Source organism: Chlorocebus sabaeus, chromosome 16 (genome assembly GCF_047675955.1).
Source record: "Chlorocebus sabaeus isolate Y175 chromosome 16, mChlSab1.0.hap1, whole genome shotgun sequence".
In the NCBI taxonomy this organism is placed as follows: Eukaryota; Metazoa; Chordata; class Mammalia; order Primates; family Cercopithecidae; genus Chlorocebus; species Chlorocebus sabaeus.
The window spans coordinates 31,230,942-31,258,277 of NC_132919.1; the positions used below are offsets into that span (position 1 = coordinate 31,230,942).

Genomic DNA, 27,336 nt, shown 5'->3' on the forward strand with positions numbered 1-27,336 from the left:
GGCCGTGTGCAGTGGCTCACGCCTGTAATCCCAGCACTTTGGGAAGTTGAGGCAGGTGGATCACCTGAGGTCAGGAGTTAGAGACCAGCCCGGCCAACATGGCGAAACCCCCTCTCTACTAAAAATACAAAAAAATTAGCAGGACATGGTGGCGCACACCTATTTTCCCAGCTACTTGGGAGGCTGAGTCAGGAGAATCGCTTGAACCCGGGAGGTGGAGGTTGCAGTGAGCTGAGATTGTGCCATTGCACTCCAGCCTGGGCAGCAGAGCCAGACTCTGTCTGAAAAAAAAAAAAAAGACAAGAACCTGGACATCTTCCACCCGTAATAAGCCAAGACTGTGCCACAGCACTCCAGCCTGGGCGACAGAGTGAGACTCTGTCTCAAAAAAATTAAAATACAACAACAGCAGAAGTATGAACTAAAAAAACCACCTCTGTGGGGTGGATGTGGCCTTGGGGGTACACAAGTGGCCAGTTTCCAGACCTTGTGTTAAGCGGCCTAGGACCTTATCTGTATCCTTTGTTACCTGTCACGGATACTGACCTTAGGCTTGGACCACCAGGATCCTGCCCTGCACCCCACGCTTTAGTTGGCCCACTCCAGCTGGAGGGCATGTTTCCTTCTAGATCATGCTCCTGGTACCCTGGACTCTGGAAATCCCTGTGCAAACAGCCCTGAGCCTGCTTCCAAGGTCTGACTTTCCTCCACCCAGGGCAGCCTGCACTGTTAGAATGAAGGATGGCAGGGTAGGGGGTGTGTGTTTGCCTGAATGCACTGGGAGTCCCCCTTCGGTATGTATGGGATGGAGTCGTGTGGGAATAGAAGCAGCAAGACTACTAGCAAGGGCTCTGCATTTGTACTCTTGCCCCTGGCTAGGCAGTCGTCAGGGGTGGGCCTGCCTGTCACTGCCCCGTGGGTCAGGCTGTAAATAAGAGCGACTCTCGATTCACTCTTTACCCTGGGCCAGACAGTTCGATGCATCCTGCATCCCATCATTCCTAATACCAACTCTGAGGATGTTGACAAGCAGCAGTCCCGTTTTACAGACCGAGGCACAGAGGCTGAAATAAGTTGCCCATAGCTAGTGAGTGGCAGAGGCAGGGTTTCAATGGGACAGTCCGTGGCGGAGCCGACTGGCTCCCCCGCCAGCCCCCCTGCGGAACTCGTCGGCGCTCGCCGCCTGGGACCGCCAGCCCGGGGCGGGGCGCCGGCAGGGACCCTCCGCGCCCCTCTCTGTCTGCCGCCCGGGCGGGCCTCCGCGGGGGCGCGAGGAAGGGGTGTTGGGTCGCCAGGGCCCGCCTCCCAGCTGCCCCGGCCGCCGGGGGGCCTGGCGGTGACGGCGGCGCCTGGCGGCTGGGATTTGGCGCGGGCCGGGGGCCGGGGGCCGGGGCCGGGGCGCGGGGGCGCGGGGCTGGATTCCTAGGGCCGCGGCGCTTCCCGGCATGCTCCGCTGCAGGCCCGCGCCCGCGCCCGCGCCCGGACTTTGCCATCGGCGGGACTGTCGCGGGATGCGCCCCGGAGCCGCAGCCTGAGGTGGGTGAGCCCTGCCTGGCCGGGCGGGCCGCGGCGAGTCGGGGCGGGGGGCTCCGAGGGCTCGGGACCCGGCCCGGCTCTCGGGGAGAGGGGAGGCCGGCGCCGCAGCTTTGTTCTCGCCGCGGGGCCGCGCGCCCGAAGTTGGGCAAAGGAGTGGGAGCCGCGCCCCGTAGCGCTCCGGGGCCCGTGCAGCGCGTCCCGGGCGGGCTGGGGGTCCCTCCCTCCCAGGGACAGAGTGGGCGTCCTGGGTGGACGAGCACGGGGAAGCGGGTAGGGTCTTGGATCTGTTTTGTCCTTGTGGGTCCAGAACCGGAAGGGAAGGGGGAAAGTAAGGGAGAGAGAAAGAGACGGAGAGAAATAGGAAAACTTACTTTTCAAAAACACAAAGAAACGCCACGCAGACTGCAGGGAAGGACCGCGAACACACGCTCCGAGAAACACACTCAGCTCACACGCACTGAGAAGCACACTTAAGATAGACACTCAGGTCACACCTAGAAGCACACTCAAACAGTTCACACGCACTCAGAAACGCACTCCGAGAAACAGCTCACACTCAGAAGCACACTCAAGATAAACAGCTCACACACAGAAGCACACTCGGAGAAACATTCAGCGCACACACACTCAGAAACACCCTCTGAGAAACACACTCAGCTCACACCCACTCAGAAGCACACTCAAACAGCTCACACAAGCACATTCAGAAAACACTCAGAAACACACTCAGCTCACACTCAGAAATACACTCCAAGAAACACACTCAGCTCACACACTCAGAAGCACACTCTGAGAAACACGCAGCTCACACACACAAAGAAAAACAGCTCGAGCACACTCAAACACAAACACTCGGAGAAACACACTCAGAAGCACACTCAGCTCACACACACCCCGAGAAACACGCTCAGAGAAACACAAGGCACAGGAAGAGAGAGGAAACCAAGTGGGTGGTCTTGGAAGCCTGGGATGGGGGAGGGGAAGGGGAGACGAGAGCAGCAGAGGGAAAGATGCATGGAGAGAGAAACAGAGATAAAGGCAGACCTAAGAGGAGGCAGAAACCACAGGCCAAAAGGAGGTGGATGAAAGGACAGTACAGAGAAACACACATCGAGAGAAATAGAGGCGGACCCTGACAATTATCCCCTTCCCCCCACCCTACCTCTCACAAAATCAGAGATACACACAGATGAAAGAGGCAGATGCCAACCTTCTCATCTTTGTGGTCCAGTGAGCTCCAGGTGGGAGAGCAGCTCTGTGAGCCCTTTGAGAAAGGCCTCCTTGGCACTTTAAGCCAGGCACGTCCCAACCTTGTCTACCTAGCAAACTCCTGCGCATCCTTCAAAACCCAGCTCAAGCATCAGCACTCCTGTGGAAGTGTCAGTACCCAGAAAGTGTCATGCAAACATATTTACTCTCCTTTCTGTGTTCTTCTGCAGGAAGCACAGGCACATGGAGTTGAAGTGGTTTGTCACCTGTCTGCCTCTCCCACCAGCTTCTTAAGATCAGGGTCTCTGTCTTATCCATCTCCAATCTCCATTGCATGATGCACAGTAGATGGTCAATAAATACTCAGTGAATGGTGACTGAGAGCGTCTGAGCCCTCCAATACATGGAGGATAGAATTAAGTGCAAATAGAGGAAAAGCACCATCCTGGTATTGTACCAGGACTCCTAAGTCAGAGTGTCCTTTTTTCACGTGGAGAAATTAAAGCCCAGAGAGGGGAGAATGCTTGCACAGAGAGAGGCAAGCAGGAGGCCTCCAATGAAATAACAGTGAATATGTACTTCTGTGAGATGCCTTTGTTCTTCTGGCTTATGAGTTTAAAACAGGTGTGAAAGACCCCTGTTCTTCAGTTCCTTTCTCCAGAGGCAGCTACTGTTATCAAGTTACATTTTATGTGTGTTTGTGCGTATCTATGTGTTCATACCAAAAAAAAATTCTGTGCACACACTAGTGTATACAAATGCACAGACTTCTTTCATTCTTGTTTTGTATACAAATAAAAGAATTCTATGAGAAAAAGAAATAGATGTGAAAGAGTCTCCTGAGTGAAAACAGGCAAGAGGCAATGGACACTTTAATGCCAGTTCTAAGTTTCCAGCATTGAAACTGACAATTAGAACTCTTTTCAGAACCTTTACAGTCTTCTTTCTTCCTTGGTAAGGAAAAGTATAGTGAATGCCCATCTCAGTTTAAGTGGATGGCTTTCTGCCTCCTGACTGCATACTGGACAAATTCTGTAACCTCCCTGAACCTCAGTTTCCTCAACTGTAAAATGGGGTTACTAATGTTCACTTCATAAGATTGTTGTTGGAAAAGTTTGAACAAAGTACCTGTTGCAGAGTAGATCCTCAGTAAATACAATTTCATCTTTCCTCTTCTTTAATGGGTGTTCTTTTGTTCATGTGTTTATGGATGTGAAAACAACTGCTAGTTAAAATGTTTCCTTTTGTCTAGGGTTTAAAAAGCTATCTTAAGGCTGGGCGTGGTGTCTCATGCCTGTAATCCCAGCACTTTGGGAGGCCCGAGACGGGTGGATCACTTGAGGTCAGGAGTTCAAGACCAGCCCGGTCAACATAGTGAAAACCTGTCTCTACTAAAAATACAAAAAATTAGCTGGGTGTGGTGGCGGGCACCTGTAATCCCAGCTACCTAGGAGGCTGAGGCAGGAGAATCACTTGAACCCAGGAGGTGGAGGTTGCGGTGAGCCAAGATTGTGCTATTGTACTCCAGCCTGGGCGACAGAGCTAGACTCCATCTCAAAAAAAAAAAAGCTATCTTAGTCCAATTGGGAGAAATTCTTCTGATAAAGGAAAAGGCAAATTTGGGGCACGGCATAAAATGTACCTTGGTTCTCTTCAGGCCCTCAGATCTCTGCAGGTGTCGTGGAGGAACCTAGCACCTGCCATCCTCTCCCCCAGTTTGCCACTTCCAGCAGGTAAGACCCACCTGTCCCACTCTCTTTCATGGCTTATTGACCAGATCTGATCTGACTTCATGTTCTCTCAAGCTTTAGCCCATGAGGAGGATGTGAGCGGGACTGAGTCAGGAGCCCTCCGGAAGCATGGAGACCGTGGTGATTGTTGCCATAGGTGTGCTGGCCACCATCTTTCTGGCTTCGTTTGCAGCCTTGGTGCTGGTTTGCAGGCAGCGCTACTGCCGGCCGCGAGACCTGCTGCAGCGCTATGATTCTAAGTGAGTGAGCCCATGGAGGGCAAGGAGGAGGGGTGGGCTCTAACTAAAGAAAAAGAGAGGAACACGTAGTTCAGTGTTGGGCAACTCTAACTCAGCTTTTTGGTTCTAAAATGGTGCCTGCAGGTGTCCTTCCCTATAAAGGCCTCAGAGTTTAAGAATGTTCCTTAAGCCTCCCAACATCCTGAGTCACCTCCTTCTCTGCTTCCTGAGCCAAGAAGAAAGTCACTGAATATGAACATGTTCACCTAGCATAAAAGCTCAGCCATCTGTCTCAAACTGGCCACCTCACTTAGCAGTTGGACAAGCTAAATCACTTTCCAGCCAGACTCAGAGGAACAGAAATCAGATGCCCACACTCTGCCCATACATCTAAGCAACAAACATTTGGTTTTGTGAAATTCCAACTTAGGACTGTCTCTCTCTTTGCACAGCAGATTTTTTTTTTTTTTTTTTTTTTTGAGATGGAGTTTCGCTCTTGTTGCCCAGGCTGGAGTGTGATGGTGCAATCTTGGCTCACTGCAGCCTCCGCCTCCCGGGTTCAAGTGATTCTCCTGCTCCAGCCTCCCATGTAGCTGGGATTACAGGCATGCACCACCATGCTCAGCTAATTTTTGTATTTTTAGTAGAGGTGGGGTTTCACCATGTTGGCCAGGCTGGTCTTGAACTCCTGACCTCAGGTGATCTGCCCGCCTCAGCTTCCCAAAGTGCTGGGATTACAGGCATGAGCCACCATGCTCGGCCTGCCCAGCAGATTTATTTGTGATGCATTGTATGTGAAATATATTTTGTAAGCAGGATTTTATTTTCAATTTAGGGATGTTTTAATTGATAGACCCTTCAGGGATTAACCCTTAGTTTTTCTCATCCTTCTGTCTTAATCCTATCAGCATCTCTGTCAAGTGATTCATGATTTATAAATGCCCATTTATATGATCCAGGAAAGCTTTTCTATTGAACAGAATGCCATGGTATCTCATTTTCTAAAGTACCCTGTTGTAAAATTTAAGGTGTTTTTACTTCTTTCACTTTTCCAGTGTTACTAGGAAAAGGCAGGGATATAGGGATGGACCAAAGTGGTTCACAAGAGTTATTCTGCAGACCAGGTAGGGAGCCCATGTAGGTTTGAGTAATAGGAACCACCACTTCTCTATAAAATGTAGGATTAAAGGGAAAATATGTTATAGAAGGATATAATTTTGTCCTGAAGGGATATCCCTAACATCTTTGTAATCAGGTAGTTACACCCTACTCTTTCTGATTCCATTTGTGGCTTATCTGACTCCATTTCACTTTGCTTTTGTTTTAGTGCCCCCGGCCTGCCTCCCCAACTCACTGTCTAGCCATGTGCCCTGCCCTGTAACTGCAGCCCCACTGGGCTTAGGTTTGGATCCGAGACAAATGGTCCCTGCTCTACCTTATCGACTCCCTTCCTTCTTTTATGGTGTATGTGGGCCTCAGTGAGGAGAGGGTCAGCAGCAGTCACCCACCATGAAACCATTTGACAGGGGCCTTTTCTTCCAGGCCCATTGTGGACCTCATCGGTGCCATGGAGACCCAGTCTGAGCCCTCTGAGTTAGAACTGGATGATGTCGTTATCACCAACCCCCACATTGAGGCCATTCTGGAGAATGAAGACTGGATCGAAGATGCCTCGTAAGGCCATGGGAACTGTTTGCTTTTCCACGGCCCCCCGGGCTTCTGGAAAATGGTGCCCTTTGCTGGCATCCTTTGCCAGAGTACTTAGCTGGCATTCAAGAACAGTCACTCTGTTACTTGCTGCTCTTTCCTGTGCCTTTAGTGTGGGGGGAAATCAGAATATGACTTGAAAGTGTTTGTCCTTTCCTTCTGTGCCCACATTTTGTAGACCTGAACACTGCGGCCTATAGATGTGTGGCAGAGGTTGTTATAAAGTCACCCTGGTGTGCTTGGGTTATCCTTGAGGTGCCCATAAATTTGGCTCAGGCTCCAGAGATGCAGCTTTTTTCTTTAGGATCTCAGGGATCTCTCCATCCAACAGGACCCCCTACATTTTGAGAAGCGGCTGCTACTTCATTGCCTTATCCATTTAGCCATCCATTCCCTGGGCACATGTTTATGGGGCATTATGTGCAGGGTGTTGGGTCAGGTACTGCAGATACTGAAACAGTTGAGAAGACAGTTATAGTCAGTATCACAGAAACTGGAAGAGATCCCTGCGTACAGTGCAGTAGGCACATGGAGAAGGCAGTGTCTAGGTTTGCCTGGGTTGGGGAGGTTGAGCTGGATCTCACGGAATATTACCACAGAGGAGGTGCCTTTTGACTTGGGTCTTGAAAGATGAGGAGGAGTTCCCCAGGCTGAGCACAGGGGAAGGACACATTGGGCAGAGGGAACAGTCTACCAGAAGCTTGAGAGTTATAATAAAGCATGACTCACTAGGCACACAGTGGAGCTTGCTGGAAGAGTAGATTGGGTGCGGGGAGGAGAAGGGAGGGGAGGTGCTCTCTCGTTTAACTCATGGGCTGGTCCATTTTGACACTGAGGCATTCCCACTCTCAGTGGTTGGTATTTGACTGTGCCCACTGGTCAGGGTGAGTTGAGGAGCAAGGGTGGGAGCTGGAGGGTGGTGAGCCCCTCCAGATGAGCACTGATGACTTCTTCTTGTTTTCCCAGGGGTCTCATGTCCCACTGCATTGCCATCTTGAAGGTAAACCTCTCTCATTTCTCTGTGGGATAAAGTCGAAAAGCACCGCTGTGTATGGACGGAGTAGAACAGGACCTTAGAAAGGGCACTGACCCCTCGCAAGAGGCTTTTCCTTAACCTGACACTTGGAATTTTTGTGGTTTCCTTCCTCTCCTGCCTGGACTGGCTGTTTACAGAATCTCAAGGCTGTTTCAAAGGCTTTATTTCATCTGGTTCTCTTAATTCAATGACCTGTGGGAAAGACAGCCTAGGTACACAGCCACCATTTCACCCCTTATAGAGAAAGCTGTGTGTGCCTGAGACCATGTAGCTGCCAAGAGAAATGGGGTTTCCCTGCTTCCCCCTGCACACTTTTTTTTTCACTAACAGAGAGTTCAGGCCTGTACAGTGAGTTTCTTTCTGTATTTGGATTTCTACTGTGACTACAAAGTCATCACTAGCCCTCTTTGGCTGTGACCATAGTCAGCCAAATGGGACAATCATTGTTAAAAAACCAAAGCAGGCATACTTCAATCTGAAGGCAGAGGATTTTTTCTTTGAATGCCTGGAATCTTTGAAATACTGCATCCAATTTGCATTTTGGGTGATTTTATGGTTTTAGCATTTGTTTTCAATTCTTGTCTGTTAATATCTGTTAATATCCTACCTAATAGAATAATAGCTATACTGAAATATTCGGCCAGTTGCAAATATCAGGGTTTTTTTTTATATCAGTAACCTGGGTAATCACACATTTACCTCTTTGACTAGTAAATATTCAAGATTTCAAAAGAGACAACTTTGTCTTTTCTTTAGTGACATTCAGTAGAAGACACTATTTATAAAATGTTCTTTACCCCACCTCTTCTTTGGCTGTCTCTCTCAGGGGATGGATAAATGCCTACTAGGAAGTTATTATCTCAGAGTCCAGGTTTAGTTAATTCCGAGAGGCTCTTTGGATATACACATATGGCTATAGATATAAATATGGTTATTGATAGAGCTAGGTAGGCATAATGACTAGAGGATAATGCTATACTACATTTCCCTTCTCCCAGCCAAGATGTGTCCTGGGCCTGGGTTTTGTCTCCTGTTCTCATCTATTAGGAGGATAAATGGCATCTGTGGTATGAGACGAATCAGCTGGAGGGAGTTGTATTGAATTGGAATCAGTGTCTACCCGGGGAACCTCAGATCAAAGGAGAGGGCTTCTAAGTCACCTCTTGGGATCTTAAGACACTTTTGCTAGGTCACCCGCCCTTGAGTCTCTGTGGTGGGAGCTGGGAGAGGGGTCTGGGCTAACGCCCGGATGGACCTTTGGGCTTCTTTCTGCTCTCTACTGTCCAGTTCCAAGTATAGGTCAGGTAGAGGTGCTTCCTTGCCATGGATAGAGACGCACCCATGTTGGTTGGTTCTAGCATGGGGAGGCCTGGAAAGGGGAAGCAAGCTCTGGGGTGGCCAGCTCTGTGGGTGGACAATGAAGAAGGCTGTATGTCAGTCTTGCCTTTTCCCTGCTTTTCCTAAGGTCCTTTCATCATCAGCTTGACAAACACGCTAATATATTACCTGAGACCATTGTTGAAATAAGTGCTGTTCTTGGAGCATGTGCTCAAAGGGAACAATGGCCCTTTGTTCAGCCCCATTCCTGAGGGTGCCCTGCTGGAGATATTTATTCTTGTGGAAGTCTAAACCATGAGATGAAGGAATAGAAAAAGAAAGTAGGTTTTTCCGCTAAGCGAGAAGGTGAAATTGGAGCACATGATTTTTCTCAGACAGATTATTTCAGCTTAGGCTTCCCAGAGCCCACACCCTGCCCTTGATCTGTGGCTCCCACCCTAGTTCCTCTCCCAGCCATGCCCTTGGCTTTTGCCACTTCCCACCCGTTTCCTCTCATCTCTGTACTTTTCACATCTGGCCATTAGGTTAGGGGGCCAGCTGCAATGGGACTCATGGCAGGGCTGATTTGTCTTGGGGGGTGATGGTGAGGCCCTGAGTGGAGCCAGGTCAGCCCTCATCTCTCTTCTCCCTGCCGCATTAGATTTGTCACACTCTGACAGAGAAGCTTGTTGCCATGACGATGGGCTCTGGGGCCAAGATGAAGACTTCAGCCAGTGTCAGCGACATCATTGTGGTGGCCAAGCGGATCAGCCCTAGGTGAGCGATTGGCGGCCTCGAGGTCCCCACACTCCATGAGGAAAGAGAGGGGCTGGATGCTGGGGTAGCCGCAGAGCTGGGCTCCTCTTTAAAATGGTGCACAGACAACTTCAGCTATTTGTTTCCCACACATTTACAGAGTGACCAGGAGGGTTTAGATATCGAGACTTCCCAGCTAAGTTGTGCTCCCACCATCCCCACCTGCAGTATGACCTATCTGAGAAGGCTTTGAGGAAGCTCCAGCAGGTGCCTAGTCCTGACCCCGTCTTAGACTCTGCCTTGCAGAGCCTGTAGTGGCCCCTCTTTCCCAGCCACACACCAACTCCCCTTGCCACACCTTCCTCCCAGGCCAACATTTCACACAGACGCCCACACCCCTGTCTCTGCCTGAATCTGTATTGGAGACTAGCTTGGGAGACCCACTCCGGCTGTGCCCACTGCTCCATCCCTGGCCCAGGTCAGCAGCCTCCAGCACTGGGTGGGAGCTGAAGCCATATGGCATTCAACCTCCCAAATTCCAGGCTGACTGCGAAATCCCATGTGGGAGGCAACCAGCAGGATTGCAGTCAACAGCTACACCCCCTCATTTGGGCTTGATTTCCTGAAGAAAAATAAAGCCCTTTTCTTAGAGCCAAGGTCTGTACTAAGTTTGTGCTGCCACCTGGTGGCTGGTATGCTGACGTGCAAATCAGAGGGTTTTCCCCACCAGCCACCTGGCCCCTCTGCCCACCAGGAGGGCACCTCTGTATGCCTGGTGAAACAATGGCACTGCTGTAAGTTCCAGGGACCCACACGTTCCTTGTTGCCATGGCCCCGGGTAAATCACGAGGAACCAGCCCTTTCTCTGCCTCAAGATTAACCAAATAAAAACGACCAGTTTCCTGAGTCGCCACGTGAGTTCCTTTGAGGGAAGACACGACCTGGTCAGCTTGAACTCGGTTCAGGCAGTTCGTGAGTTGAGAGAGTGGGAGGGAGATAATCCAGGGAGGGACTCAGCCCAGAACAGTTCCCAGCTTTCTCTGGAGTTGCTCCAGTGGGGTGTAGCTACATGGTCAGCTCGTGGCTTTATAAGAACCCGCCTCCCAGGCTCACGGTGGGCACTGGGCATTCCTTCCCCATTATTTATTTTTATTTATTTATTTTTGAGATGAAATCTCGTTCTGTCACCCAGGCTGGAGTGCAGTGGTGTGATCTTGGCTCACTGCAACTCCAACCTCCTGGGTTTAAGAAATTCTCCTGCCTCAGGCCCCTGAGTAGCTGGGACTACAGGCACCTGCTGCCTTGCCCAGCTAGTTTTTGTATTTTTAGTAGAGAGGAGGTTTCACCATGTTGGCCAGGCTGGTCTTGAACTCCTGACCTCAGGTGATCCGTCCACCTCGGCCTCCCAGTGCTGGGATTATAGGTGTGAGCCACCACTCCTGGCCTCCTTCCCCATTAGTTTTAAATATTCTGCACTGTGGTATCCACTAGACCCTTCATCATGCTTTTTGTGCCTTCTAAGAGCCACTTGGGGGCCAGGCAGATTCCTGTGATATGGGTTACAAGGCAGCACTTTCAGGAGGTTGAGGTTTCTGTGTGAGCCTGGGTGAGTAGGATCAGTACTGGTCCTAAGGTGAGGGTGTGGCATTGTCTAAAGAGTGGACCAGCCCTGGTGCTCACAGGCCGGTCCTAAAGAGCACCTTGGACTACTTCTAGAATGCTCTGTGCCATAATTCAGCCAGGGTCTTCACTTTGTCCTTTTGCCCTCACTCTTCTTTCTCCTTCTGGCCATGTTTTGTCCCCATTGTTTTTCCTGCTCCATTTATCCCACACAGTGTGTTGATGGCCTATTAGTCTCGAGGTGGTGGCTTCAGTACTAGAGAAAGGGACTGGCTGAGACAGGCGCCGAGGGTGACTGTGTCTCTGCATGTCCTCACCAGCCCCACAGCCTTGAATAAGAGTGTTTGAGGCCATCTTTTTTCAAGTGCTTTTAGAAATCAAACAATACATCTTTATTTTTTCTTCCTGTCGAGTGTTTATGAGCAGATTTGGAGCAAAACCTCGTACCACGCAAATCAGAATGGAGTGTAGTTCTGAACTTGACTTAAAAAATTAACCACATGGTAGAAGAAATCCAGTAGAGCAGTGTGAAGCCAAATGAAACTCATGGCCTTCTTTTTCCATGTCTTACATACCTTTAGCTTTGTATTTTTTTTTTTCCTGAATACAAGAGTAATTCATGCTTCTAAAAATTTAAAATACTGCAGACATAGATGACCTGGAAAGTCTACTCCCTCCCAATTGTAGGAAGTAACCACTATTAAGTGGTGAGTGTTCTTCCAGATCCTTCCCAATCCCACATTTCAGAGCTTTTGTTTATCTATTTTTATGCAAATGACAGATCAAGCTTTACATATTATTTGGCAATTTGCCTTTTTAATATAGCAGTAATCTTGAACATCATTCCATATGTATGACTGTATTTTTAAAAACCACTGGAACTGAAACAAAACTGGAAAACAAAATAGTCTCTACAAAGACTGAACCTGAAGTCTTTGTGCCTCAGTGTCTGAGAATGCAGAAGCAATTGGAGAAAGAACCATTAAAGACCGGGTCTAGAATATCAAAAAAGAAGAATTGGAATAAAGATAGAAAGGAAGGAAGGGGCTGGGTGTGGTGGCTCACGCACCTGTAATCCCAGCACTATGGAAGGCTGAGGTGGGCGGATCACCTGAGGTCAGGAGTTCAAGGCCACCCTGGCCAACATAGTAAAACCCCGTCTCTACTAAAAATACAAAAATTAGCCAGGCACGGTGGTGTGCGCCTGTAATCCCAGCTACTTGGGAAGCTGAGGCAGGAGAATCACTTGAGTCTGGGAGGTGGAGGTTGCAGTGAGCTGAGATAGTACCCCTGCACTCCAGCCTGGGTGACAAAGCGAGACTCCGTCTCAGAAAAAAAAAAGAAGGAGAAAAGGAGATCAAGAAAGTGAAGTACTGAACACCTTTTGCCTCTGGTCAGGGTGGATGATGTTGTGAAGTCGATGTACCCTCCGTTGGACCCCAAGCTCCTGGACGCACGGTGAGAGCGGTGGTGGGTGCACGTTCGGTTTGTCATGCAGAGGTCCACAACCGTTTTGTCAGATCTGTGAGGCTGGCTGACTGGCTTGTGTAGGGAGGGTGGCTTTGCGGACTCCTTAGGCTGCCCGGGCCTCGGGTGCCATTTACTTCAGTGAGCGGCTCCTGACTGGGTGACAGAGGCCAGTCCTCTCCTGAAACCCAAGAGAAGAAAGAGCCAGTCTTAGATTTTAAATTGTTATGATTAGACATCTGGCCATGTTACATGCTAACTGTGCCTTCCCTTCCACCTTTCCTCTTGCTCCCTCTGATTTTTGGACCCCAGAAGCAGATATGCCTTAGCTGTGAGTGCTGCCCAGTGGGGCGGGGGGGCAGTGGTTCCCAGAGCAGTGAGAATGGAGGTGACAGATCAGCCACGGCTGTGCTCACCTGCCACCAGATGTGTACGTACACAGAGTGTACTTAGCCGTATGAAATTGTTATGTTCCTGTACCAGATGCATCCCATTTAAGAAAGATAGATTCTTTTCTGCCTTGGATTTATATGACTGTTTCATACACATGTAACAGTTGCCAGATTGGCAATGGGTCACAGTGCTTCAACTTTGGTTTCTCTGCCCCACTCCTACTGCTGCCCAGCTTTGTCCATGGGTTAATAACCTGTAACGTATTCTCAAATGCATCATGGTACTCACTATATAAAAGGTATTCTATAGTGAATTTTTCAGCACTGAAAAATCTACTCCTCACTTTGGTTTTCAATTACATTTTTTGTTTTTTTTTGAGTTGGGTAAACCAGCCCTGGGCCTTACTGATTTGTAATCAGTAAGGAATGTTTAAGTGAGGGTGTGTCTGTCCTCCGTTTAAGTGGGCAGCAGTTGGGGAATGTGCTCATCTGATTGACCATATCTGAACTGTTTCACAAAGCGCTCTTTGGGGAGATGTTAATAGGTGTGCTGCAGAAAATGGCTTCCACAGTCTTAAATAGGCTTGTGAGAGACAGCCTGTTATATTCTCCTCGGAGCTTTATCAGGTACATCTCAGAAGGCTCTGAGGCAGGCTTCAGTTAACCTTGTAACCTAGCCATCTCCAAATTTATTTGAGCATGGAACCAACTTTAAATTGCATACCTACCAACATCCTAGGGAAGGGTGTGCAGTTTGGGGAACAGTAGTAAAAAAATCTATCTATTTGAGCTTTTGTGCAAAGTCCCTTGTTTCCTAGGAAACCTGACCCTATTTTTTTTTTTTTCCCTAGGACAACTGCCCTGCTCCTGTCTGTCAGTCATCTGGTGCTGGTGACAAGGAATGCCTGCCATCTGACGGGAGGCTTGGACTGGATTGACCAGTCTCTGTCGGCTGCTGAGGAGCATTTGGAAGTCCTTCGGGAAGCAGCCCTAGCTTCTGAGCCAGATAAAGGCCTCCCAGGCCCTGAAGGCTTCCTGCAGGAGCAGTCTGCAATTTAGTGCCTACAGGCCAGCAGCTAGCCATGAAGGCCCCTGCTGCCATTCCTGGGTGGCTCAGCTTAGCCTTCCACTTTTTCCTGTAGAGTTAGTTGTTCTCCATGGCTCAAGGGTTCACCTGTGTGTGCATAGTAAAGCAGGAGATCTGCATCAGTTTATGCCTCTGTTGCAGTTGCAAACTGTGGCTGGTGAGTGGCAGTCTAATACTACAGTTAGGGGAGGTGCCATTCACTCTCTGCACAGAGGAGCACTGAAAACTGGTGGACTGTCAGCTTTATTTAGCTCAGCTAGCATTTTCAAGAAAATTGAGCCAGCGTCTAAGAAATCAAGAGGTTTCACGTTAAAATTAGAATTTCTGGCCTCTCTCGATCAGCCAGAATGTGTGGCAATTCTGATCTGCATTTTCAGAAGAAGACAATCAATTGAAACTAAGTAGGGGTTGCTTCTTTTGGCAAGACTTGTACTCTCATCTGGCCTGTTTCATTTATTTGTATTATCTGCCTGGTCCCTGAGGTGTCTGAGTCTCTCCTCCCCCTTACAGGTTTAGGTTTGAAACTGAGGAACTATAAAGTTGATGATTTCTTTTTTATCATTATGCCTGCAATTTTACCTAGCTACCACTAGGTGGATAGTAAATTTATACTTAATGTTTCCCTCAAGTGTGTAGTTATTGAGTCAAATTCATATGGATGGTGTATTGTGGGACATACTTGGATGGAAGGAGAGAGCCTAAGAATCCTGAAGATGATTTCTGTGTATGCCTCAAAATGAGATATTTAGGCTGGGTGCGGTGGCTCACACCTGTAATCCTCGCACTTTGGGAGGCTAAGTTGGGTGGATTGCTTGAGCCTAGGAATTTGAGACCAGCCTGGGCAACGTGGTGAAACCTCATCTCTACAGAAACTACAAAAATTAGCTGGACGTGGTGACACATACAGCTACTTGGTAGGCTGAGGTGGGAGGATTGCTTGAGCCCAGGAGGTGAAGGTTGCAGTGAGCCCTGATCGTGCCACTGCACTCCAGCCTGGGTGACAGAGTGAGACCCTGTCTCCAAAACATACATATATATAAAATATATTTAAAGACCTCTTGAAGTTCAGGCAGAAGTGAAGATACCACTGTGAAGTAGTTTCCACATTAACAATAGTGATGACATGAAGGATATGTTCCCCCTTTCTTCTGATATTAATATCTGTTCATTTTGAAACATTGAGGCAAGGGGCATTTTTATGACTTGAAACTTTACTGTGACCCAGAATCACAATTATATAATTTGGATACATACCCAGATGGCATAATTTCTATCATAAGCCTGTAGGAAAAGCCTGAAGTTCTTCTCAGGTTCTCAGAGCCAGCTTGCTCTTGGGAGAGGGGCCTGGTATAGGGGCTGCCCAGGTTCATAGCCTATGCTGTCAAGCATGTGTGGAGTTGCATACCTGTTCCCATGTCAGTTTGTCTAACTGAAGTCAGGAAATTCCTCAGCTGGATTCTAGGAAACCAGGAACCCATATTCCCAAATGCAAGATTGGGGCCTGGTTTGTCTTTCAATTTGGGCACATTTCATTCTCTCCAGGAAAATGGGCCATTTCCATCCTGCACAATGTACACCAAACCACAGCTGGGATATGGAGTCAGGAGAGGGAAGCTGGAGCTCAACTCTCATGGACTAAAGGATGGATTCTGGATGGGTTCCAGGGGACACCTTATTGGATTGGTGGCTTCCATCAACCCTAAAAACGTTAAGTGGTGAACTTTCCTGTCCTGTCAAGCTGTGAATGGGGAATGTATACAAAGTTACTTCGACTTTTCTATTTGAGGCCTCCACAGTAAACATCCAGAGTCCTCCTATTTTCTTTTTACCTCCCTTTCAGAGCCCGTTTTCGTAATTAGACTGGAAAGCAATTCATGCTAAGTGCAATGGCTGCCACAGTTGTAAGTGTCCCCTGCATTTTAGCCTGCACTAGAGCCCTAAGCCACAGAGAAGCAGTTCTGAATTAGGATCTCAAATACCATCCACCCGGTATGGGTCTGTGGGGTGGAGAGCTTTCCCAGCACCCCTAAAGCAATGCCCAATGTCAATTACCTTCTCTAAGTCCTGGCAAGTCCTGGCACACCGGCTTTCTGGATCCCGTAGATGCTGCCCTTTCTGTTGTGAGGTATTGGAGGTGTCTGCTGGACTGTAGGATTTCTGATTCCACTGCTGTGTAGTTTTTCTTTCTAGTGCTGTACAAGAAGCCTCTGGATAAATTTGGTGTTGGTGGCTGATGGTTGAGGTAGAAGCAGTCATGGGGTAGGAGGCAATGCCACTCCTCTAGGCCCTTTGGGAGTTGGCTGAAGTTACTTCCTCCCTTGGAAGGGGCTGGTTAGTGAGTGCCAGGGATCTCAGGAGTGTCTCTGTGCCAGATGTGGTTTCCCAGGCAACAGACATTCCTAAGTCCCTAGTTCACTAGTGTCTATATAGATGGTAGTAGAGCCTTCCTTCCATGTCTCCCTTCCCCTGGCCTGGAGTAGGAGCATTAGACTCAAGTTCTGATGAAAAAGAAATTACCTGGACATAGGAATTCAATGTGAAGAGAACAAGATATTTGAAGTCAGACAGAATTAGGTTTGAATTTGGGCTCAGTGACTTACAGTGTGAGCTTGGTCAGGTTCTTAACATTCTGGTCCTTAGCATTCCAATCTGTATGATCAAGGCTATTGTCATTGGGTTGGTATGCCAATCAAGCGAAGTGGTATATGTGAGCTGCCCAACTGTGGGCCTGGTTCTGATTAGTCACTGTTAACCCCTCTTTCTCCACAGCTTCCCGTTCTTTGATGCCACTGACCCAGATGGCGTCACCTCAGTTACCATGGCTTGGTCCAAGCAGCGACTTCTGTTCATGGGCTCTGGAATTGAGTGGCCAAAAATCTGGAATCCCTGCAGTAGGGAGAGTAGCCTTGTCCCTGCCCTGCTACAAGTCTGTTCATATGGAGACATACAAAGCCGTGGGCCTCTTATCAACATTCAAAGGGTTGATTGTGCAAGCTCACATTCCTCTAGAGCAACTCCTCCAGCTTGTGAGATCTCCGAGAGGGAACATGTGTTCCTGGCATCCAACTTCCCCTGGTGCTCCCCCTGACCTGCCTCATTCCAGGAGTTCCCTCTCTTCAGAGACCCTGTGTGCCCACACGAGTGGACTTTTAGAAAATGGCCTATAGTTCAAAGGCCCTGCATTGCTTTATGGCCTTGGAAATGTGGGGAAAGTGTCAGATGAAGAATTGCTATCCTCCTCACCTCCTCCCTGTCTCCCATAAATGCATACTGAGAGCTTACTGTGAAGGAGGGGTCGTGCTAGATGCTGGAGCTATGGAACAAAAGGCACAATCCCTGCCCTTAAGGAGCGATAGAGAAATGAGCAGCTGCTGGAGCCATGGCTGTAGCCAGTGCTGTGTTGGAGGGGACCGCAAGAGGGGCTGTGGGCACACAGAGCAGGGACAGGGCAGGGGGGTGGTTGAAATAGGAAAGAGCTGCTGCCTGAATGAAGACTTGATAAAGAAAGAGTCAAGCAACAGAACAGAAAATGGTCCTAGCTACTCAGGTGGCAGAGGCGGGAGGATCGCTTTAGCCCAGGTGGGGCGGAGGCTGCAGTGAATCTTGATAGAGCCACTGCACTCTAGCTTGGGCAACAGAGCAAGACCCTGTTTCAAAACACACACATGTACACACACATAGAAAGTGCCAGGGGAAGTAATATGGTTGTGTTGTGTTTGTTCTGGTGGGTCTTCCTGTGTTTCTATGAGAAAGGCTGATGAGCAGTTTTGAGAATTTGAGGCAAAACTGGTTCTTCCTATTTCATCCTATTTGTATTTTTATTATCCCAATGTTTTAGGTAAGGAGACCAAAGCAGAAAGATCAGTAACTCTCCTGGAGTCTCACAACTAATATGAATCAGAGCAGGATCTTCAGCTCCCCAGCTTGTGTTTTTCACTGGCACATCTTCCTGCCTGGGTGCAGCAGGTGGGAAATCCATCATGGAAAGGAAAGAAAGACATGAGAGTCATTCCATTCTCTTCTAGTTCAAATCTTTTTTGTGAAAACAAAAAAAATGGTAATTGTGACCCATGAACTAATTTCATGGCTTACAGTCCACAGGATGATAGAACATAGGTACTAAAATGAGGGCTGGGGCATGGCTGAGGTATTTCCTCTCCTTCCAAAATGACTTAATTTTATCTATTTAAAATAAAATTTGCATTTACCAGAATAGCGGCAAAAATTTATGGTGCAGAATAGAATAATTGATTTATTACATGATTGATGAGTTCAAGAGTCATCTGTTGAGCATCTGCACTGGATTAGGCCCAGAGATGCAGGAATGAATAAAAGGATAATGTCTCTCTTGAGGCACATATAATCTAAGGTGGAAAGAAAACCATAAAGAGTCATTTTCAATACAGTGTGGTAAGGGCTAAGGGAGGGAATGTGCGTGTGATGACAGCACAGATCAGGGCCACCAAACCCAGGTCATGAGAGTTTCCTAAAGGTGGTGACATCTTAGAATTGTCTGTCAAGGAGGAGTAGGTGTTAGGAGAAGACAGGGTGGGGTTGGGGAAGGCGGAAGTGGAAGACAGAGCATCCAGGCAGGGCCATCTGTGCAGACATGGCATTCCATGCCATGCTCAGGACATGTCAGCTGGTTCAGTAACTGCAAGTCTCAGGTGGGAGCTAGGGCACGGTGGGAGGTGAGCATGGAGAAGAAGGTGAGGATGAAACTCTGGAGAGTCTTATAGGCCTTGCTGAGGTCTTTGGACTTTTTCTCTAGGTCGTAGGGGGCAATTGAAAGTTGAAAATTGCTTTCTTGTATTTTTCCTGGGACACTAGCAATTGATCACTGCACCCTCACCAGCCTTTAATGTTTTCCTAATTTGATAGGTGAACAATGGCTTAGCATTGTGTTAATTTGCATTTCTGTGACTACTGGTGCAGTTAGACATTTTTTTCATGTGTTTATTAGCTATTTATACATATTCATGACCATTGCCCATTTTTCTACTGGGATTTTAGTATTATTCTTATTGACTTATATAAGCTCTTTATATATTAAACATAACAACCCTTTGTCATATTTATTGCATATATTTTTCCCCAGCCTTGTCATTTGCTTTTTAGTTTTGTTTACAATGGTTTCTGATGTCCAAAAAGTTTCAAATTTGGTGTAGTCAAATTTATTGATTTTCTTTTCATTAGTGATTTCTTCCATTGCTTTTATACTTTCTTACCCAGAGATAAAATAAATATCATAGAAATATTTGAAGCAGTGGAGTGTTCTGGGTGGATAATTAATAATAATATTCACGTGTTAGGTGTAGTGGCAGAAAAACCCAGCAGGGTATAAAAAAACCCAAACCTTCCTTTATCCACCCCAAACCCAGCTCAAGGGTCCCCTTCTTCTCCCACCCTTCTTCCTTCCTTCCTTCCTTCCTTCCTTCCTTCCTTCCTTCCTTCCTTCCTTCCTTCCTTCCTTCCTTCCTTCCTTCCTTCCTTCTTTCTTCCTTCCTTCCTTCCTTCCTTTCGTTCTTTCTTTCATTTGATTGTTCGTTTTTTTTAGATGGGGTCTCACTCTGTTACCCAAGCTAGAGTGCAGTGGCATGATCTCTCAGCTCACTGCAACCTCCACCTCCTGGGCTCAATCAATCCTCCCACCTCAGCCTCCTGTGTAACTGGGACTACAGGTGCATGCCACCACACCTGACTAATTGTTGTATATTTTTTTTGTAGAGATGGGGTTTTACCATGTTGCCCAGGCTGGTCTCAAACGCCTGAACTCAAGCAATCTGCTCACCTTGGCTTCCCAAAGTGCTGGGATTACAGACATGAGCCACTGCGCCCATCCAAGAGCTAAGTTTCTTAGGACACACAGCAACTTCTACTGGATGATGGCACCTTAGAATGATAATTATGTCATCTTACATTTCCAGAACATTTTGTATTTTTTCAGGGAGTTTTCACAATGATTATCTCAGTTGTTCATCACAGGATTTTTCATTATGAACTGCATTTGCGTATTTTATTTACCTATAATCCTTTCCCAACTGCTGAAACAATAGCATTCTGAGCAAACACGCATATGGCTAACAAATCCAGTCTTATTCATAAGATTTCTTTTTCTTGTTTTCCCATTTTATTTTTAAATCATGATTTTTATCTTCCAGGCCATATTCTTTCACACGTTTTTGTTATTCTCAAAATCATTATTCCATTCTTTCGCTTCTGATTTGGCACGTGCCCTCTTCATCTCCTTTCACCGATGAGGGTTCTGGCCCCTAACGCCCATTGTTCCAGCACATTCAGAGACTCACGTTTCTGACTCCTCTCCACCTCATTCCTCTCTGAGGCAAGTGCTGTTTATTTTGCATTGAAGTTTCATATTACCTTTAGCTAGAGATTTGTTATGCAAGACAACCTCATGATCGTGCAGCCTCATGCAGATTTTTCCTTTGTCCTGGCATCTCGAAGATTCTTTTCTGCTTCTCAAATCACTTCTTTTTTTCCCATTCTTCATGACACTTTCCTGATTTCCCTTTCTGTGTTCTTGATCTTTATCTTCTGCTATCTGAATTCATCATCTCAGCAAACATGTGTCAAGCATCTACTATGAACCAGACTCTGTGCTGGGCTCTGGGGATTCAAAAACCCATGACCTGATCTTGACCTTGAAGTATTCACAACCTGCAACAGTGGGTCTCAGACCTCGTGGCACATTTGAATCGTCATCTGAAGAACTTTAAAAAAATACTAATTCTAAAGTCCTAGCCCTAGAGATTCTAGTTTAATTGGTATTGAGTGAGACCCTGGCATTGTTATTTTTAAACAGAGATCCTAATGTGCACTCAGGGATAAGAACCATTCACTGGTCTAATGGATGAAACAGATGTGGAGACAAATGATTTTATTACAATGTGAAGGCAGAAGTAAGCACAGGGGGCAGGAGGAGAACAGAAGAAACGTCCGGGATCCAGCTTAGGAAGTGAGAATGCCGGGCAGGTTACCCAGAGTGTATGACTCAGTGCCCCGTCTCATCCCAGAATAACTTTTTGCAGAGCCCATCCTTCCTCCCATTTTCCAGTCAAATAGGAGAAATGAAAGTCTCTCCTAGAGTTACCTTTTATCTTAAGGAATAGAAGAGCAATTATGAGCATAGGCTTGGGATGCAAGAAACACATTCAAATCTCAGCTCTGCCACTTACTGTGTGGCCTTACACAAAATTGTGTATGTGTGTGTCTGTGTGTATGTGTGAACTGAGGGAGCTAATGTATGTAATGTGCCTCACCCCCTGCTTTACATTCAGTAGATGCTCAAAAAAATTGTAGCTATGGGCCGGGCGTGGTGGCTCACACCTGTAATCCCAGCACTTTGGGAGGTGAGGTGGTTGGATTGCTTGTGGCCAGGAGTTTGAGACCGGCCTGGCCAACATGATGACACCCCATCTCTACTAAAAATACAAAAATTAGCCAGGTGTGGTGACATGCGCCGGTAATCCCAGCTACTTGGGAGGCTGAGGCAGGAGAATTGCTTGAGCCTGGGAGGCGGAGGTTTCAGTAGCTGAGATTGCCCCACTGCACTCCAGACTGGGCCACAGAGCAAGATGCCATCTCAAAAAAAAAAAAAATGTTGCTACGTACACTTCGAAGTACACACACACACACACACACACACACAAACGCACATGCTGATGATGCTCAGCGTGTCTTCTTCCAGCAGCAAGTATTCAGATGACTTTCTGTATTTTCCCTGCTGGCCCATCCCTGCTTGGGGGAGATACTTCACTTGGTCTGTCTCCATGTGATCTTTGAAGGCAGGTGTCTGAACCTCAGTCCTCATGTGCCTGCTCCTCTCCAGGTCCCTTCCCTTGTCTTCCCCAGTTGTTTAGCATCTTCTTTACCTCCAGCGTTCCTGCCAACATTGGTCCTTGGCTCATTGTCTGGTCTGAAGTTTATCATGGATCTGAATGTGATGGTTCTCCCACGGCTCACTCTGTCATCCCTTCTGTGTTTTCCCTTATGGTGGCTGAATGGTCCACTGCCATCCTGCATGGCATCCCCAGCCTCACCCGTTGCTGGCAGTGCTTGTGGTGGGACTTAAGCTGGAACTGGAACTGGAGGGCTCCAGCTTGCCATAGCTGCCCACTGTCCTTTCTAAATGTATTATTGTTGCCTTGGCTAGGCCTCTCCTTTTCCTGGGACAGCAATCTGAGGTTTTCTCAGTCTTGAGGCCATATAGAGACCTTGATTGCCAGACTGTGATTCCCTGGGGAGTGCTTTCTTGGATTTATAGCTTGGTCCATTCTGGAATGATGAGGTAATCTTCCTCTAAAGCGTGTCTTCCACTTTCTCTGAGCCTTCCCTTGCTCCTGAAACAGAACGATTACACTGTTCTGATGTCCTTACTTTCTTATTTCTCACCTTTCCCTGTGCATTCTCTCTCAACCCTATGGCAGCCCTCTGACCTCCTTGCATTTCTGATGAAGGTCTGTGCATGACGTTGCCTTCCTGCCTGCTACTCCATCTGTGTCTCCTAATTCCTGGGATTCGGTTTATACAGGCTTCTCACTTTGGCTCTTTGGTTTTTTAAAAGTGATTTCTGCTTCAATCCAGCACTTTACCATTTCTCCTTCTCCTCTTCATTATTTACTTCTGCACATAGGATTATTAATTTTACTCTTTGAAACTTTTGGCTTTGTCCTCCCCTCATATGGTTTGACTGTGTCGCCACCCAAATGTCGTCTTGAACTGTAGCTCCTATAATTCCCATGCGTTGTGGGAGGGACCCAGTGAAAGATACTTGACTCATGGGGGCAGTTTCCCCATACTCTTCTCATAGTAGTGAATAAGTCTCATGAGATCTGATGATTTTATAAGGGGTTTCCCTTTTCACTTGGCTCTCTCATTCTCACTTGTCTGCTGCCATAAAAGATGTCCTTTGCTCTTCCGCCATGACTGTGAGGCCTCCCCAGTCATGTGGAGCTGTGAGTCCACTAAATCTCTTTTCTTTATAAATTACAATCTTGGGTATGTCTTTATTAGCAGCGTGAGAACAGACTAATACATCTCCTGTGAGAGGCTTTGCTCTTATTGTCTTTCCAGATGACCCAGCCCCATTTGTCTTATGAAGGGTAAGACTCCTTTTCTCTTCTTTTAAAAAAATTATTTTTATTGATATGTATATTAGATATACATACTTTTGGGGTACAGGTGATAATTTGGTACATTCATGTAGTCAAATCACAGTACTCGGGACATCTAACACCTTTGTTAAAATAAAAACTTCAGCTGAATTAAATTTAAAGGAGTTTAATCAAACAATGAACGATTCATGAATCAGGCAACCCCCAGAATCACAGCAGATTCAGAGACTCCAGGAGTGCCTCGTGGTCAGAACAAATTTATAAAAAGGGAAGTGAGGTACAGAAATCAGAAGTGAGGTATAGAAACAGCTGGATTGGTTACAGGTTGGTGTTTAACTTATTTGAACCCTTTGAATACTCAGTCCATGAGTAGTTGAAGTATGGCCACTGGGATTGGCCAAGAATCAGCTATTGTTACGGGTACACACTCCTAAGTTAAGTTTTCAATCTTGTCTGCCTATTAAGCTAGGTTACATTTTGTCCGCAATGACTCAAATATAGAAGTATGGAGTCCTTCTCAGGCCATATTTAACTTGCTTTAACACCTTAGATATTTATCTTCCTTTAAGCGAGGAACATTCGAATTAGTCTCTTCTAGCTATTTGGAAATATACAATTGATGAATGTTAACTATAGTCACCCTGCTGCTCTGTCGAATACTAGATCTTATTTTTTTCCATCTAAGTCTGTATTTGTACCCATTAATCATCTTCTCTCCCTGGTACCCTTCCTGGCCTCTGGGACACCCTTTCTCTTAGTTGGTGGTGGTGTTGGACTGAGCACTCCATCCTGACCTGGCAGGACTTTGCTGATTCCCCATCTCCTCTCCTCAGGAGCACACATCCCACACTCATCTTGCTGGAGTCCATGGATTCCTTAAAACCGTCTGGGAGATCTGGAGGGGTAGCCACTATTATTCCTGTTTTTTAGTTAGGAAGATGAGACTTAGCAAGGAGGAAACAGGCCTAGGAAGGGAAACTCATGCTCCAAGCTCATGCAGCCAGTAAGGGAAGAACTGGGAAAGAATGCATGCCAAGGACTTCCCAGTTCATTGCTTGGAGGAGAAGAGGGGAGTGTGCTACTCGGAGCCCCTAACATCTGTCATCCTGTAAAAGCTATAATAAAAAGTCATAAATGCATAAATAGTGTGAAAAAGTTCAAAGGTAAACTCATTAAGTTCAGAAATATAAGGTATGCCTAGGGCCAAAAAAAAAAAAAAAAAAAAACCAGTCATGTAATGACTTATGGGACGCACTAGCACAGTGTTGTAGAATGCTAAAATAGCTGAGAGGAGCCTGCAGAGACAGGGTCCTCGGGTGACTGGGTCCCTACTGCATGTTGGGAGCTGTTGGAAACACCTTACATGCGTTATTTTATTTAATCTTCACAAGAGATGAATGACCTTATGAGGTTGGTGTTATTACATCCACCAACTCAAGGCTCAGAGAGGTCAAGGCACTTGCTCACAGTCACAGAGTGGCTTAGGAACTGATTTGGGATGACAGACCAGGTCTCTCAAATTCCATTTTCATGTGCTTGCCTGCATGTCATGATTTGCCCAGTTTTCTGAAGGACAGACCTGCACGTGGCCCCTGCAGGAGAGAGACATCTCTGTTTGGGAGAGGTTGGCACTGGGGAGGAAAGCCCTGCCCGTCAGCCCTCCTCCTGGTTGCAGTGCCCTGGCTAACTGTACCTGTGGGTGTGACCCTGTGTAGCTGTCTTTTTCTTAAGTACACAGAGAAAAAAAATTTCCGTCTTGGGGATAAAGTTCGAAGAACAGCCTCACCCAGAAGGTGGGGCTGAGTGCTGCCCAGCTGGCTGGCTGCCTGCTGTGAATAACTAACCAGAACACCTGAAATATGGCATGATATGGGCCAAGACAGAGCAAGGACCCAAGTTCATGTATGACCCTCATCATCCTCCTTTTACATGCTCCCAGCGCCATGGAGAGCTTGCAGGTGGGAGTTAAGAGGGGCTCCTCTCCCTTCCCTTCCAGGTAGAGGTTGAGATTCATGTCTCATAGTCCTTTATTCTTCGGGGTTTTCTTGAGACTTATTTGAGTCAAATACGTGCCAAATGAGGACCTGCCCCATGTGGAGGCCCTGCTTAAGTACTGGAGTTAAGGAGACCGACTGCCTCCTGCTTATCCCTCCTTCTGCTTGCAACACCCTCCCTGTTCCTCGGTTCTTCCTCCAGGTACATCTCAAATGTTCCCTGTTGTAAGAATAGCTAATATGCTTATACACTAATACTTATGTGGCAGATATATTGATTCATTTATTTATTCCTTTCAATAGCCCTATAGCATAGGTACTATTGTTTCCATTTTGCAGATGAGAAAAATGAGGGACAAAAAGGTTAAGTAATTTATCCAAGGTGACACTGCTAGTAAATGGCAGAGCTGGGACTGTACCCCAGTCTATTTCCAGATAGTGAAGTTGGCAGCATGGTGTGGTGAAGGAGCCTGGATTGGGTTCAAATCTTGGTCCCACCACTTAAAGCTGCGTGAACTTGGGAGGTGGCTTCGCCATCTTGAACCTCAATTTTCTCATTTATGAAAGGGAATAATACAGTTGGGTGTGGTGGCTCATGCCTGTAATTCCAGCGCTTTGGGAGGCTGAAGCAGGAGGACTTGAGGCCAGGAGTTAGAGACCGGACTGGTCAACATAGCAATAACCCATTTCTAAAATAAATAAATCAGCTGGGCATGGTGGTGTGTGCCTGTAGTCCTAGATACTCAGGAGGCTGAGGCAGGGAGGATGGCTTCAGCCTAGAAGTTCTAGGCTTCACTGAGCTCTGATTGTGCCAATGCACTCCAACTTGGGTGACAGAGTGAGACCCTGTCTCTAAAAAAAAAAGGGGAGGCTGGGCGCGGTGGCTTACGCCTGTAATCCCAGCACTTTGGGAGGCCGAAGTGGGCAGATCACAAGGTCAGGAGATCAAGACCATCCTGACTAACACGGTGAAACCCCATCTCTACTAAAAATGTAAAAAATTAGCCGGGCGTGGTGGCGGGCGCCTGTAGTCCCAGCTACTTGGGAGGCTGAGGCAGGAGAATGGCGTGAACTCGGGAGGCAGAGCTTGTAGTGAGCCGAGATCGCGCCACTGCACTCCAGCCTGGGCGAGAGAGAGAGAGACTCTGTCTCAAAAAAAAAAAGGGGGAATAATACATCCAATATCATATAATTGTTTGTGAGGTTTAAAAAAGATAAATAATGACAGTATTGATCATTTGAAAATAAGTAATACATATTAGTTCTCTTCCAACTTTGAATCAATCAATTATATTAAGCATAAAACTTTAGCATAGAATAGTATAGGATAGAAAGAGATGTTAGATCCGGAAAGGATCTTAGCAATGCCCTATTCCAATGTATTGTCTGAAGCATGAGGAATTATTGACACTTGCTCAAGGCCAGTCACGTAGTGACTGTGACAAAGATTGCGAGTTGCCTTTTCTAATCTCTTATCTCCCTTGTTCCTTAGCAATAGCATCCCTGTTTTTTTTTGTTTTTTTTTGTTTTTTTTTTGAGACGGAGTCTCGCTCTGTTGCCCAGGCTGGAGTGAAGTGGCATGATCTCCGCTCACTGCACATCCCTGGTTTTTAGTTGAGTTCATGGTGTCTTGATAAAAGACTACATTTCCTAGCTTTCCTTGGAGCTAAGTGTGGCCATTTGACTATGTCTGGTCAATGAGATGTCAGTGAAAAAGTCACAGGCTACTTTCTGGAAGTCTCCTTCAAAAGGGAGAATGCTGGTTCTTCTCCCTTTCTTCCATCTTTTTGCTTGGAAGGCAGATCTGGTAACTGAAGCTCTAGTTGTCATCTTGAACAGGAGTATGTCACAGCCTAGGAATGACAGTGCCTTCACACTACCATGAGTTATATACCTCTAGATTTATTTCACATGAGACAGAAGTAAACTTCTGTCTTGTTTAAGCCACTGTTGCTTGGGTTTCCTGTTACTTGCAGTCTAACCTAATCCTAACAGACAGCATTAGATACCGACTAGAAACAGTCAATAAATGTTTGTTGAGTTGAGGGGGGTCCCCCAGAGAAGCCTGGCCTTTTTCCATCTCTGCAGGTATTTGTGAGAGAAGCTGGGATT

At 47.0% G+C, this 27,336-nt stretch overlaps 1 protein-coding gene and 1 long non-coding RNA gene across 3 annotated transcripts; one reads left to right on the forward strand and one right to left on the reverse strand.

The window, feature by feature from the left end:
• Positions 1-1,335: 1,335 nt before the first annotated feature.
• Positions 1,336-14,724, forward strand: TMEM98 (transmembrane protein 98). 2 transcript variants are annotated; one of them, XM_008010999.3, is made up of 8 exons: positions 1,336-1,536; positions 4,403-4,478; positions 4,551-4,735; positions 6,257-6,388; positions 7,388-7,421; positions 9,436-9,551; positions 12,549-12,608; positions 13,861-14,724. In XM_008010999.3, exons 3-8 carry the CDS (start codon positions 4,605-4,607, stop codon positions 14,066-14,068), a joined length of 681 nt encoding a protein of 226 aa, XP_008009190.1. In that variant the 5' UTR covers positions 1,336-1,536; positions 4,403-4,478; positions 4,551-4,604; the 3' UTR covers positions 14,069-14,724. The 2 variants fall into 2 exon arrangements, with proteins under 2 accessions (XP_008009190.1, XP_008009191.1); XM_008011000.3 differs by lacking the exon at positions 4,403-4,478 and having other exon boundaries at positions 1,391-1,536.
• LOC140708632 (uncharacterized) lies at positions 11,700-16,419 on the reverse strand. The gene is made up of 2 exons (XR_012088781.1): positions 16,149-16,419; positions 11,700-12,798 (listed from the first exon to the last, which is right to left on the reverse strand). It is a non-coding gene; the product is annotated as an uncharacterized lncRNA (long non-coding RNA).
• Between the last annotated feature and the right edge of the window lie 10,917 nt (positions 16,420-27,336).

What these genes read in the sequence shown, in the direction of transcription:
- TMEM98 (XM_008010999.3), top strand. Translation starts at nt 4,605, where the DNA reads ATGGAGACCGTGGTGATTGTTGCCATAGGTGTGCTGGCCACCATCTTT. An exon ending in GCCAAGCGGATCAGCCCTAG is followed by an intron (nt 9,552 to 12,548) that starts GTGAGCGATTGG and finishes GCCTCTGGTCAG; the next exon opens with GGTGGATGATGTTGTGAAGT. An exon ending in CCCAAGCTCCTGGACGCACG is followed by an intron (nt 12,609 to 13,860) that starts GTGAGAGCGGTG and finishes TTTTTTCCCTAG; the next exon opens with GACAACTGCCCTGCTCCTGT.